This window comes from Atractosteus spatula, chromosome 14 (assembly GCF_055471065.1).
Source record: "Atractosteus spatula isolate fAtrSpa1 chromosome 14, fAtrSpa1.hap1, whole genome shotgun sequence".
NCBI classification, from domain to species: Eukaryota; Metazoa; Chordata; class Actinopteri; order Semionotiformes; family Lepisosteidae; genus Atractosteus; species Atractosteus spatula.
Genome location: NC_142719.1, coordinates 29,661,782 through 29,676,258, shown reverse-complemented (window position 1 = coordinate 29,676,258; position 14,477 = coordinate 29,661,782). Strand labels below are relative to the sequence as shown.

General features: G+C 44.8%; 1 protein-coding gene across 3 annotated transcripts in view; it reads right to left on the bottom strand.

Annotated features, from left to right (window-relative positions):
• LOC148821044 (serine/threonine-protein phosphatase 2A 55 kDa regulatory subunit B beta isoform) overlaps positions 1 to 14,477 on the bottom strand; it is a 104,971-nt gene that overhangs the window by 44,266 nt on the left and 46,228 nt on the right. The window contains exon 1 of one of the 3 annotated variants that reach the window (XM_088932620.1): positions 9,600 to 10,318. The exons of the other annotated variants lie outside the window; for them this stretch is intronic. Within the exon in view, the coding sequence (XP_088788746.1) occupies positions 9,600 to 9,669 (70 nt within the window). The 5' untranslated portion in view covers positions 9,670 to 10,318. Of the gene's footprint in view, positions 1 to 9,599; positions 10,319 to 14,477 lie in introns of those variants that run through there. 3 annotated transcript variants of the gene reach the window in all.

Below are 14,477 nucleotides of genomic sequence, written 5' to 3'. Positions count from 1 at the left end.
ACACACTGCAGAAAAGGCCCCAGTGGGGATTGGCACTGAAGGCAGGCACAAGCACACTCAAGCACAAACACACTCCAGGCAGGGCACATCTAACCCCGCATGTGCGCACACAAAGTCACACACACACACCAGGAACAGATACGTTTACAAGCACAAGTCCGCCAACTGGAAGCCCATACAGAAGTCAAGCGCACACGCGTGTCACAACCCTGAACCAAACTCAAACACAAGCAGCTTCACAGCACAGAAGGTTTCGTTCTAATCGACTGATTTCTGTCTGGTCATTGGAGGTGCTTACAACATGCGAGACGGAAGGTAGCAGCCGTCTGATTTATGATTTTTTTAATTCGACGGCACAATAAAATGTTACAATTCTGGCTCATCTCACTCCCTCGTCAACAGGCCGTGTGCTGGAGCACATCCTCCGCCTCCCACCCTCCCCCCATCATCCCCTTCCTCGGCTCCTTTGAATTTTCACAGATTCCCCTACGGAGGCAACCTCATTCTTCTCCCCTGCAGGAGCTGCTTCTGTTCCTCCGCAGCACGACCTCATCCTTCACAGCTTGGCGGCTTCCTTTCTCACTCCCACCCCCCGCCTCCGGGAGACAGGGGGAGCCCGTTTGGGAAGTGTCACACAGGCCGTCAATCTGTCCTGTCTGGGAGGGTGTGCTGCACTGCCTGGCCGGAGTTTTCTTAACAAGCGTCTCGGCCTATGGGCTGCTCCGAACTGTGCCCTTTCCCCATCCGTCAGAGCAGTTGAGGTCCCGATTCCAGGAGGCGGCTGCCATCAGTCTCTCCCAGTAAGGGCTGCAGATTCGACACGAAGGGCTGGGGTCCGACTGGGAGCAGAAGGCCGGCCGGGGGGGTGGGGGGTGGGGTCAGTAAAGGACGAGATTCTAGCTTTCTGTGCTCTGCGATTTCAGACATCGCAAATACAAAATTCCCGACCCCAAGGTTGGGTTTAGATCAATGGCACAGCTTTCTTGAACAAACGATCTTCCACACGCCCCGGTCGTAGCCTAATTCATAGCAGAACAACTGAGTGCAGTGAAAATGGTGCTGAAAAGTGGAGACAACCCACCCAGACACAGACACAAATGAGTCCCCTTTGCAAAACCGACACACTGACAACTGTCAAGCCGGAGGACGAAACACAGGAAAGTTGTAAACAGCCCTTTTGCAAAAGGTCGAAGGAGTGGAACACTAACTATCCGGGGAAAAGGTCGTGTAAAACTTGACAAGCAGTCTAACGATCCTTCAGGGCCCGGTGAGCAGAGACACCCATTTCTGCGCACTGCGACAGTTGGACAGCATGCAAAGTGAAACATGAAATGTCAACAGTTTGACCTTTGTGCAGTGCTGAGTGTTATCAGCTTTCTGGGTCACTCTGCAGGGAGAGGTGTCTAGCTCTTCCACTGTGTGTGCGATTAGAGCAGGATCTAATGCATTCTCACAGCCTGTCTTCCCCCCCACCAGACTCAGAGCTACAGAATTACTAATGCCATGCCAATGTTGAAGGTGGCTAACTGTTTGCACACACATAATATCCTGGCACTAGAAATCAGCTGAGGATGTCTACACAAAGTGGCCATTAGGAAATAAGGCATGGAACTGAAAAACACATGAAATCTAAAATATATTAAACTGACTATTTTGAGCCCTGTTTTCGGCTTTCATACAAATTGTATTTGCTTAGGCAGTACAGTGGCACAGTGTTTAGCATTGTTGCATCACAGTGCTGGGGCCCTGAGGTTAATTCCTGTACTGCGGTCTGTGTGGTGTGTATATGTTTTTCCTGTGTTTGCATAGGTTTCCTCCAGGTGCTCTGGTACATACTAGTAGGTTAATTGGCTTCTAGGAAAATTGGCCCTGGTATCAGTTTCTATGGGTGCCCCTATAATGGACTGGCGTGCCATCCAGGGTATATCCTGCCCGTTGCTTGCTGTGATAGGATCCAACTCCAGTGTGATCCCATACAGGATAAAGAAAATGGATAGATGTATTTTTTATATAGTTATCTGAACTGAATTTCCCCAGAACATGATCACTTGTTCGAACTGTGCACGGCACACTGTGCTTTACGGTCGTGGAAAGAAAAAAAAGAACAAGATTAACTGTAACTGATTAACTTTGCTTCATAGCTACACAAAATGTTCTTTTTCCCTAATTTGTTGAGTTTTCTCCTTCATTGTTGCTCACTGAAGCTGCTGCCTTATCTATAAGAAAACAGAAAGAGGCACAGCTGCATCAGGGTCTTTAATACATACATTTCAACTGGTATCCCTGACTTCATTGCAGAACTGGACTCTGACCACAAGCCAAAAACGCAGTCCGAAATGCAACTGCTTGCTGGCAGCCTCAGTTGTATGCAGTTCACTGGGCATAAATACTACTTTTGCTGTTCAAACGCAACTGAGCTTCATCATTTGCAAAGGGGGAAAAAAACAGAGAAAACATTGAGAGAGCCCAAAAAATGTGTAGTGTCATCTAATATCATCTAATGCATTCATTCAAGGGGTTACAGAAAACTTTTTTAGAATTAATATTCTTCTTTCAGTGGCAGGCCATAATGATTCACGCACATTCTTCACTAAAAGGCTGATTCTTGTACTTTCTCTGTACAGTACATGATAAATGTATCCATTTTACATCTTTTTACATATTATAATTGTTTTCTTGCATTTAAATTAAACACATGTACTTTACATAGAAACATTAAAGCACACTTAATTTGTAAGAGACGACACCCGTGTGAACCTTATATTCATATAAAGTTAACTAAGGTGTACAAGTAGGACACAGAATTGCAATATTGCAACATTGGGGCATTTTTTTCTCATTTTGCACAGTCAGCAAATTATCTGTAAAATTACTCATCCTTTGTCTGTGTAAAAAAATAACCCACCATTACAGATTTTAAATTACACTTGTTCTTAGCCAAAAGGCAGAGAAAGTAATTTGAATTAAATTGAATGCATCATATAGTTACCTTTCCAGCACATTTTGTACTGCAGTAAAGATAGGAAACTTTCTTGTCTTTCCAGTACACCATCCTCTTCTTAGTATAGGGTGGGTTTTGAAATCTTCTAGTCTGGATCACACCACATTTACTTGGCTTTCCATAATTCACCATAGAGGTTCAATCCATTTGGTACCAGGACACGTTAATGTCTCTGTGGCTCAGGATCTGCTCCTGTGGCTGGAAGGTTGCCGGTTTGTATCCCGCGGCCGGCAGAGGAATCCTGCTCCGTTGGGCCCCTGAGCAAGGCCCTTAACCCCAACTGCTCCAGGGACACCGTATAAATGGCTGACCCTGTGCTCTGACCTCAAGCTTCTCCCCCTGTCTGGGTGCCTGTGTATTTCAGGGAGAGCAAGTTGGGGCATGCAAAAAGACAAATTGAGAAATTGTATATGGCCAATAAAGTGATCTTATCTTATCTTAAGTCAGGAGGTCTCACAATTCAGTCTGCACTAGTGCTTCTCTCTGTTCTGCACTTCTGACAACAAGCCCTTGGCCATTCCTATAGTTCTGCAGCAATGCAGCAGCCCAGAGGCTAGATTTAGGTTTTGGGAAAAAAATCCATTATCTCAATGCACAAAAAGACGACGCCTACAGAGGCTAGTACATGAAATCAGACCCGACCAATTGCATTAACTTCCCCAGGCCCAGCCCGTGTTTAGTGAATTGAAAAATATTAAACATTTTAGAAACACTATAAAAATTCATGAGGTGTAGGGCGCACTGGGGCAATCGGGGGGAAAAAAAAGGGTGTGCGAGCAAGAGACACCTTCTGAGCGATCGGAATAAAAAAGGGAACCCTGAGGTTTACTAAAAGGTCATTTACTGTGTGTGTGCTTGCAAACAGAGGACTGTCCTGCGATCTTCCCTTCCGTCGGAATTTAAAGAAAATCTATAAAATTAATAAGTCAAAGCTGTGGGCCATAACCACCTTCACTTTATTCTCCAGGGCTATAAACCTTGGGGAATGAAAGAAGCACATATTCTTCTAAATGCATTTGTAATTTTTTTCCTTCTACTTCCAATATACAGATTCAGTCAATAGGGCAATTTGATCTTAAACTAAACACCAACTCTTTCTTGATCTCGGAGTTGGAAATGCATTCGTCTTTGGCCACTAAACTAAATCTGAATTCACACAGCTCGGATCTGATACAAACGCATGAAAAGAAACAGCAAGAGAGAAAACCACAGAATTGGATTTGGACCGGTTTAGGTTATCAGCTTTAAACATGGACATCGGCAGCCATCAACCAACAGCTGCAATCACTCTTGGTGAGGGAAAACCGTGCTGAAGCAAGGAAGAGACGCACTGAGCTCCCGGGATACGAGCCTCTACCTTGAGCACAGAGCAACAACACCATTCCTGTCTTCTGCACTACATCTCTAAATCCCACAGTAAGCAGCACCATATGCTTGCAATTAAACACCATCAATCCTCGGGCCCCACCTGTTAGGAATGAGCAGAGCAAGACTGAGATGACAAGAATGAGTCGGACCTAGCTCTCTTCCTTGGGCAAAAAGCAGCCTGCATATCAGTATGGTGCAGTATACAAAGCACCAGAGTGCTATTTTAAGGGTTTAAAAATGGGGAACAACCCATCTCCACCAAAAATGATCTCCTCAAATTTAATAGGGGTATTGTGTAGGGTAAACCGCATGTCAGTGTATAGGTTCAGTGTATTCTTGAATGGCGAACGGATAAAACCACAACTATTCAGCCTTGACAGGATGATGTTGTTGAGTCCTGAACTCGCGAAGAAGTGTCTTTTTTGCTTATGTCAACAATGCCTACAGATGTTACGAGTGACAGTTAAGAGAAAATAAAACAGGAATGAGCAGCAGAGATAAAACGGAAGAAAATGACACATAAAAATGTTTTTAAAAATGCATGAGTCATATTTTATTAATCAATTTTTAAAACACGAGTGCATCTGTCCAGTGCCTCACTGGAGAAATGGATCTACTGTACTCTACTGCCTAGGGTTATTTAGTTATAACCCTGGCTCCTAATGAATGCTCTGCTGCCCTTTTCCAGTGAGCTGTATACCACACAGAGGCTGTTAGACAAAACTCCTCATCCAGCAGCATTTTTGCATTATGTTTTTCACCTTTCTACAGAATTTCAAATAGATTCTCTCACAGAGGAGCCATTGCATCCTGGACAGTGCTGTGGGCCCTACCCAAAAGAACAGACTGACAGAGACAAGAAGGTGGACTGTGCAACATCACCACTGTGGCAACAGGACATCGGTTCTGCATAACATACTGGACACTCTTAGAATCAGCCTGGGTCATTAACCTGCTCAGCAGTGCAGAGTGAATCAGTGGCTGGGAGCATTTATAACAACAATAATAATAATCATTATTATTAATAATAATTAATAATGATTATTGTCATGATTATTATTTAGTAGTAGTATTGATACTGCTACTATTGCCCCCTGCATTTCTCCCGTGCTAAAAGATGACACCTGTTGTGGAGGAGGGGGGTCTCCCTGCTACAGAGAAGGGGTTCTCTTGATGGGTCATGGGTTAGGACAGCAGCTCATTGACTCCCATTAGACGTGCAGGGGGTGGAGTACAGCTCAGCAGCTGCCTGAGCTCAATCCCAGGCACTCGGCCTGCCTGACAGGGGAGGGGCAGGCCAGCCTGCGTTACTGCAGCTCAGCTGCACTTGCCCTGTAATAAACGCGGGGGAAGCGAGGGGCCACTGAAGACACCGTGTAAATGAGATCAGCTGTGGAGACAGGAGATTCCGACTTCCCAACAAGGAATGTCTCCTGCTTCACCTTGCTAGCCCAGAATGGGCACATGCTTTCGGATGTCCTAGCCCAAGCCAGGGAGGTATAGATCCCTCATGGGTCACAGTCCCTCCAGCTTAAGCCAACAGAGATGTCCCAGCAAGCGATGGATGCAAGCAGGGCACACCCTGAATGGGTCGCCAGTCCATCGCAGGGCAGACACAGAGACACAGACATACAGAGCAGTCCATAAGTATTTGGACAGTCACACCATTGTTGTTGTTTTGGCTCTGTACTCCAGCACTTGGGATTTGCAATGAAACAGTGACTGCGAAGTTGAAGTGCAGAATGTCAGCTTTAATTGGAGGGTATTTATGTCTATATTGGGAGAACCATATAGGACTCTCAGCCCTTTTTAGACATAGTCTTCCCCATTTTAGGGGACCGGAAGTAATTAATTAAATTACTAATGTTGAATTAAAGCAGACATTCTGCACTTTAACCTCATAGTCGTTGTTTCATTTCAAATCTCATGTGCTGGAGTACAGAGCCAAAACAACAGAAACCATGTCCCTGTCCAAATACTTACAGACTGCAACTGTGCACTCACACCAGGGCAAATTTAACCAGAAGCCAATTAACCTACAGTTACCAGTATGTCTTTGGAGTGTGAGAGGAAACCGGAGCACCAGGAGGAAACCCATGTGAACATGGGGAGAACATGCAAACTCCACACAGACAGCACTCCAGGTCCGGAAATAAGGCTAGGGTCCCAGCACGGCAAGGCAGTTATGCTAACCACTGTGACACCCTACTGCCCCCAGAGAAAATTGAGACTCAGGAAAAATAAATCCCTTAGAGCTCTCCCCTCCCAGCACTGACCAGAGCCAGCCTTGCTGAGCTCCTGAGATCCGAGAACAAGGTAGAAGGCAGCAACACTGCTAAATCAAGCAAGATTGCAAACCCAGTACTTCCAGGTAGCTTTCCAACTGCCAAACTGCAGCCTTCTCCCTTCTGTTGAACAGAAATCACGTGTAATTTCTGACAAAATTTACAAGGAATGGTGACATTCAGAGCCTTAAAAGGAATTATTGGCTCAATTACAGAGCAGGTGGGAAACTGCACTGTTACTATTGGATGAAGCCCATAAACCAATGGGTGAAGACTTGAACTCCATCATTACTTCCTTATGTTTGTCATTCAAGCAAAGGGCAAGTGCCAGTACTGTACATCCTGAAGGAGCAAATCTAAAACTGGTACCCTGCTTCTCTGTTGACTCCACAACCCAATATCCCGGCTACTAACAGAGATCCTAACTCCTAACTCTCACACTATTCAGTCTTGATTAAAACACACTCTTCGCTCATTTAGTCCAGCTCTCCTTCAATACGTACTTTAAAAACACAACAAAACTGCAGACTGTTCAGAATGCAGCCCTCACCATCATGCATCAGGGACAGGTGTTACATACTCTGCAAATACTGCCTCCTACCATAACCTCTAATTAGCAATAACCGCAGCTCTTCAGTGCAACAGTGCCCAGACACACCACAGAAAGGAAAGCGCCAGAGACATCGTTTTAAAATGGGACCATCAATCAAAGCTTCACAGAAAGCAGAGGTGTCAGTAAGACTGCACATCTTGTGAGACTGTTACCCAGAGCAGCGAACAAACTACGCCTTTAATATTCCTATAATGAGTGCCAAATGCACAAACTAGGGCACTTGAAGCAGAGCAGTTATTCAGGTTGCGCAAGAGTGGTAACCTGCATTTAACAGATCCCTGGGAAGACTTGGAGAAATATATATTTCTTGCTACAGTGTTTATTTTTAAAACAAAGCACAGCAGCAGTTTGAGACCGACTAAGCACACACACATCAATTCACACAGCTGACATTTACTGACCGGCGATAATGGCCAAAACACACGACCTTCTCTAAACTCCCCAGAGTCCTTCGGCGAAGAGCAAGGATCAACCGACCGCCTGTCGCCAGTCATCTTCCTTCCAGCTGCGAGCAACGCTCTGCTCCGCCGCGATCAATAACCCAAAGCTTCCAGCGCAATTACAGGGAAGACAGTAGCGATGAAAAAAAAACCCGGATAAACTGTAAAGGTCAGGGGACTCTGGGTGAAATCCTTAAGTAGGGCGTTTAGGTACCCCATCTCATTTCCGGGGAGTGCATAAAAACCGCAACGATTTAAAATTCAAACGCTCCCGTTGTCACGCAGTAAAATCATCTGTATCTTGCAAGCCCACCTGTTTGACACTCTGACTTTTCCAGAAGCGCTTCGCTGCGTCTGGCTTAAGCTCGTCTCTGTTCTACTTCCTAAACTATGACCCTCGTTCTCTTCACAGCCTGCTTCGCTCCCAGGTGAGGAGTGCCGGTCTGCTGTGACGTTCCCTCACCTCCGCTGCGGGACTGGAAGTCGTCTTTGCAATCTATTATCTGACCTGGCTTGGCGCTCAATTAATCTCCCCCGTTTTAAATTGATCAATAACGGCAAAGCTGCACTCTAGATTGAGAGACATGGACCGTGCGTGTCCACGCCGGAAAATTGAATTTACATTGACATTATTACATTGGTAATAATAATCACCACTTGCTTGTGTATAGTCAAAATTGTCACTAGCACTGGCCTTAAACTTAAAGAGTGGACAAAACGACCATTTTTCTGGTCCACAAACGTACCCTTTAGCTACTTAGAATTATAAAGGTTTAAATTAACTACATGATTACAGCCAGACCTAATGGATCAGTTCTGTGCATTACAACAAGCGCTGCGGGAGGTGGTACGATAGCCTCTGTAATTGATCTACAGACGAGCCGGGTTCGGGTTCTGTCGAGTTTTTGCTCTCCGTGCAATAAAGGTTCCGGCCGGCTCGACGAATTCGCCAGAAGGATCTAGACGCATGACATGACTGCTCCCGCGCGTTATATCTTCCTAACGTCCCCAAACTGCCATCTTCCTTGTACTTCTGTGTGGAAAGGGACGGTTTGAGAAAACTGTCCTAATCCGAATGAAGAGAGCGCCAGAGAAGAGGAGGTTCAGTGTGGAGCAGGGGACAGTGAGGACGACTGTTGGTTTCCCGGGTAAAGCGAAGTTCAATACGGCTCCTTCACAAACACACACCTGCGAAACACGGAGCCGCGCAAAGCAGTTACTGGAAACCGTACGAACTTGGAAATCCTAAATCCACACACTTAAAAAACTCGTTTATGTCCTAAAATGAAAGCAATATCCTAGCACAGTCTAAGACGGCACCACCACTCACCTAATTAACAAGACTTTTGAACCACGTAAATCATCCCCCCCAGGCGTCCTGCGGTACTACAAGTATAACATTAAAGCTTTTTCCAATGAGGGAGAACAGTATAAATCCAGAATCTCGTTTCTTAAAGTTGCAGCTCATGCTCAGCTTTTTTTTCTGTGGTTATTAATGAAATTCCAGAGAATTCGCGACAGGGATTAATTTAGTCATTCATTCCTTCATTGGTGGGATATACAGGAGACAGCTGTCGCTGGTTTGATGAACTGCAAGAGATTAACAGCAAGATTACAGTATTCTGGAACGATGTTTCTCGCTACGTAACAGAGTTTTTAACAGCTTGTGAAATACATTTTAATCTTCTCGCCGACCAAACAGCCTAACAACCAGAGTTGCTAAATGAAGATTTTGGACCGGAACTGTTATGTCAGCAGTCTAAACCTGGCTCTATACTGTACATGCGCTAGAGGAATTACTTGTAATCGCCTGTTAATACCGGTCATGCATATTTATGTGTATAATATTATTTCAGAGACTCAGATTTATATATTAATCTGATTAAAATTACCTTCTGTTGCATAGTTGTGGTCGCGGAGAAAACTGTTGTTGATTTTACGGGTGTCAATGTCTTCCTCCATTTATAAAACGGTTACTTTGGAATCCTAAAGCAGATACACAAGTATCCATGATCCTCATCGGTTGCCTCAGCAGAGGGTCCGGCAGAGCTGCAGGTACGTCGTCATGACACGATCCCTTTTTTCGGTTTGAAATAAAAAAAATAGCGGTGACAATTCGTCTTGCCCAGACAGTCCGGTGGGATTCTCAGCTGGAATCGCTGACTAGCACCTCCAGTCTAGTCACAGAACTCGCAAGAGATGACACGCCGATGCCCATTGACTGTATTGCTGAATGAAATAACGTTTATTTTTAACAGCTGTGCAGTGCTACGCCAACGGGGTAGGGGGGGCAAAAATCAATCATCAAGGTCCTCTTGGTTTCCAAAAACAAACGTAAAACGCCTATAAGAAGAAACACCCATTAAAATAAAGATCACCGCAAGTCTGCGCCACTGCAGGCGATCCACTATAAATCTTCTTAACTGAAGATTTGGGTTTTGCCAGGATTTTCTAGTTAGAGGAGCAGAGGGGGGGGGGTGGTGGTCGGGATTATGCGTCAGTCAGTCGCTGGCATCTCCCAGCGCTGTTCAGTTCCCCTCCCGGTAGCTCCGCCGCTCTGCGCTGTAGCCCCGTGTGTCAGCTTGTCGCCCAGCTGACTGCTGCAGGAACCGGCTGCCGCTCCAGCCGTCTGCTGCATTGGAGCAGGCCCCGCCCCTGCAGCTGCGTCAGCGTCGGGGCAGCACGCGCGAGCGGCCCTGCCAGGCTCTGCTCTGGGCTTCGCTGCAGAGCGGCGGGCGGGACTCGGAGCGTCTTACACCAGGAATTGAAGTCGAAGGGGCGATGGACACCACTTTTACCCGGGTTATCAGTATTCCAGGTTTACCACACTAAAGGCGTGGGAGGGGGGAGCATTTCTACATAACCTAAACATGTTTTTATACTCTTGCGTGGCGTGTTTAGATAGATACTTTATTGATCCCGTGAGGGAAATTGCAGTGCAACAGCAGCTTAACACAGACAACACAGCAACAGTGTAACGAATGATACAATAATAATAATAAAATACATATCAGTACAGTGAGAAGTTACCACGTGTTAACCTATGTGTGCACGGTATTTGTCACGGACCACTCTCATTTCTTAAAATAAAATAAAAAGTGATCCCTTTTTCTTGCTGAATTGTGTCGCCGCTTATAAGCGTTTGTGGAATTCTACATGAGCCGGAAGTTTAGTTTATTAAAGATCAAATTCTGACATGAGGATTTACATCAGAATTCCCGCACGGGTCTCCTCCCAGTATTCCGTACATCTTGCGCAGCCGTGTTCGCCCGGTGCCACTCGGGGCTTTCACAGCACGGCGCAGCGACTTCTCACGGTCGAAGTGAAATAAAGGTGTATTTCTTAAAAGCACGAGACAGCTGGAGCACGAGCCCATTTGCAGACGAAATCCCCCCGTGAGGTCGTGTGTCAGCTGGCTGTGATGACTGAGGCAGTAGCCCTGACGAACCGTGTTAAAGCGCTCTTCCCAATACAAGCCATTTTACACCTCACCGCTCCTGTATGTCAATTAGAATAAATTTAAGGCATTATCTATACTGCCCATAATGTGAGGCACTCGTGCATGGCCATACCTTAAGTAAATGTCTATTTACACGTCTTCCGTTCTTTAGCTGAGCCTAATGAAAAACACTCCGCAGTCCCCAATCCCTTGAACGTCTCTTCGTTGCAAAGGGTTTTTTTAAACTAGCTTGATTATTATTTAAATTGAATGACAAAAAAGCTGTCTATATTCGTGCATTCCAACAAGAGGTTGAACAATGGGCTATAATAAATCCCTGTGGAAACTGTTGAATAAATGACAGGAAGGGGAAATGAAACCGGTATTGATTTTGTCAGAGCCGCTGAAGTCAGAAAGTGCCCCCTATTAGAAAGTGCAATGTTAAAACCCAGACTCGTGTTTCCTAATTTTATCTCTACCTTTTAGTCCCTTTTCACATATAAAGGGGCTACTGGCTTTCTATTTTAGAGTATTATTAATATCTGATTCTAGTTACAAATGTAAATGTCAGTTCAGAACTACACTTGACATCTTGGAATATTTAATATTCCATATTAAGAGCATCGTTTCCACAGGTTTACTGCATTAGCATGAGTGCAGGGAAGAAAATATACGGTGTTGTACACAGTAAGGCACGTAATTTACTCTTTTTCAAACAATTATCATTCAAAGCATCAACATTAAAACTAATTTCAGCCATATTCCATCCCACTGCTGGATGACATTCTCTACAGAGAGAAAGAACTCACAGTGCTCACCAGGTCACCTAGCTGAGACCAGTGGAGACTTGATCTTTTCCCTTGAAATCACTGCCAGGGAGCTCTGCTAAGTGGGAAAGCCAGCACAAGTACGATACACCTAAAACCATAAACGCCTGAGCTCTGCTATTCTAAAATACTACAATGTCTAATGTCGAAAATGCCTGCTTAAGATGGCTCTTGAACAGCAATATTCATTTTTTAGTAGAATACCTTAAAATGAGCTAGTTGCCAACACAGCATTTGAATTAATAAGATAAGATCACCTTATTGGCCATATACAATTTCATGCATTAGGAATTTGTCTTTTCACATACCCCAGCTTGCTCTCCACGAGACACACAGGTGGGAAGAGAGAGAAGTTTGGGGTCAGAGCGCAGGGTCAGCCATTTATACGGCACCCCTGGAGCAGCTGGGGTTAAGGGCCTTGCTCAGGGGCCCAACGGAGTAGGATTCCTCTGCCAGCTGTGGGATTTGAACCAGCAACCTTCCAGCTGCAAGTGCAGATCCTTAGCCACAGCGCCACCGCTCCACCCACACCAATTAATAACACACCAATTCACATAGTTTATAGTGCTGTTAATTAGGATTTACTTATATTCCCAAATTTGTTTAACATTGATTCAGCCGATCAAGAAACTGTAAATATCCACAAGTTAGCGGAGAGTTCAGGCAGAGAGTGTCGGGCCCACAAATGTCACAGCCACACTGCTGTGTGTCAGAGATCTTGCACATTTTTCTGTTCAGGGATTGGGAGTCTATCGAGTCCCTGCAATAACAATGTAATTTCACTTCCTGCAGGCTGACAGATTAGGCATGGCTACAGTAGCTGGTATCCTGCATCTGCCCTTTCAGAAGATGTGCTCCTTCCTTCTCAGGCTGACACGAGCAGAGCTTGAGCTGCAGCTGCTGGCTTTGGAAGATAGAGCACCATGGAAAGTAGAGAAGCCCCCCCCCCCCATCATATTCTGTCATCTCTGGTGTTTGACCAATTGTTAAAATTGTGATTTCTTAGAAGTGCAAAGGATTAAATAAAAAATAAATCAAGAAAGTGAGTTCCGTGTTGCTACCAAGAGATGAATTCGGCTTCACCCGGAGGTTTGCGCGAGGAACAGAAGCAGGTGGGGAGTGCTGAGTAGAATTTCAAGCAAGGCATAATTGTATATAATTATACAATGTATTTATCAAAGGAACAAGTAAAGGTTTATTCCACACTGAAAGGAAAAGAAAAGAAACATGACATTTCGGCTCTGGAGCCTTCTTCAGATGTGGATTATACATAAACATATTACACCCCAATGATATATTTATAGATAACAAGATAAGATCACTTTATTAGCCATATACAATTTCATGCATTAGGAATTTGTCTTTTCACATACCTCAGCTTGCTCTCCATGAGCCACACAGGCAGGGAGAGAGAAGCTTGGGGTCAGAGCACAGGGTCAGCCATTTTATACAGCACCGCTGGAGCAGCTGGGGTTAAGAGCCCTGCTCAGGGGCCCAACAGAGTAGGATTCCTCTGCCAGCCACGGGATTTGAACCAGCAACCTTCCAGCCACAGGCGCAGACCCTTAGCCACAGAGCCACCTTTTTCTTGCACAAACCTCTGGGTGAAGCAGAATTCATCAATTGGTAGCAACACAGAATCAAACCCCATTTAAAATACAGTGTTCAATTTTCACAGTCTTGTCACAAACTAAATGCTGCTGCTGTAGAACTGGTCCAAGAACATGCAGCCAGGTATGTTCCCAGGCTAAAAAGAAAGTCTTACACTGATGGTTTAAAGGAACCAAATATTCTGCAGCCCTGAGCAGAGATGGATACAAGGTGGCTTAATTCCAGTATTCAAAATCTTTAAAGGTATTGATACAATTATCGTAATGGACATCTTTATAATCAACAGTGAAATACATTTAAAAAGAGAACAGGAGGCACTTCTTTACGTAAAGGGTGGTGGGAGTGTGAAATAAGCTGCCCAGCTGGATATTGTTGAAGCCCAAATCCTGGCTTCCTTCAAGAAACAGCTGGGTTACATCATGGGGTTATACTTACTAGCAAGTGAACAAGATGGGAAAGCTAGGTGACCTGTCCTTTTTTCACAGCCTTATGCTCTAAGTATTTTAGGAAAAAAAATGAAAATAAAACTTTCATCTGAATAGAAATCTGTACCTTAAGTGCACCTTCTGTCTTGTAAAATGCATTTAATTGAATATGGCGCATAATAAGGGAGGAACAGTGGTTAGTATTTGTGCCTCCCAGCTATTCCTGGGTTCAGTTTCTGGGGTTCTATCTGTGTGGAGTTTGTATGTTCTCCCCATGTTCACTGACTTCTGGAAAAAATTGGCTCTGGTTTGAGTGTGTGTGGGTGTGTCCTGCCTTAAGCCCATTGCTTGCCGGGATAGACTCCATTTTCCCAACTGCCCTGAGTTTGAATGAAGCGGTTAAAAAAGGATGAATGGTAGATTTGATACCAGGATTTATACTTCCTAAGATCACTAGATCACAATCTC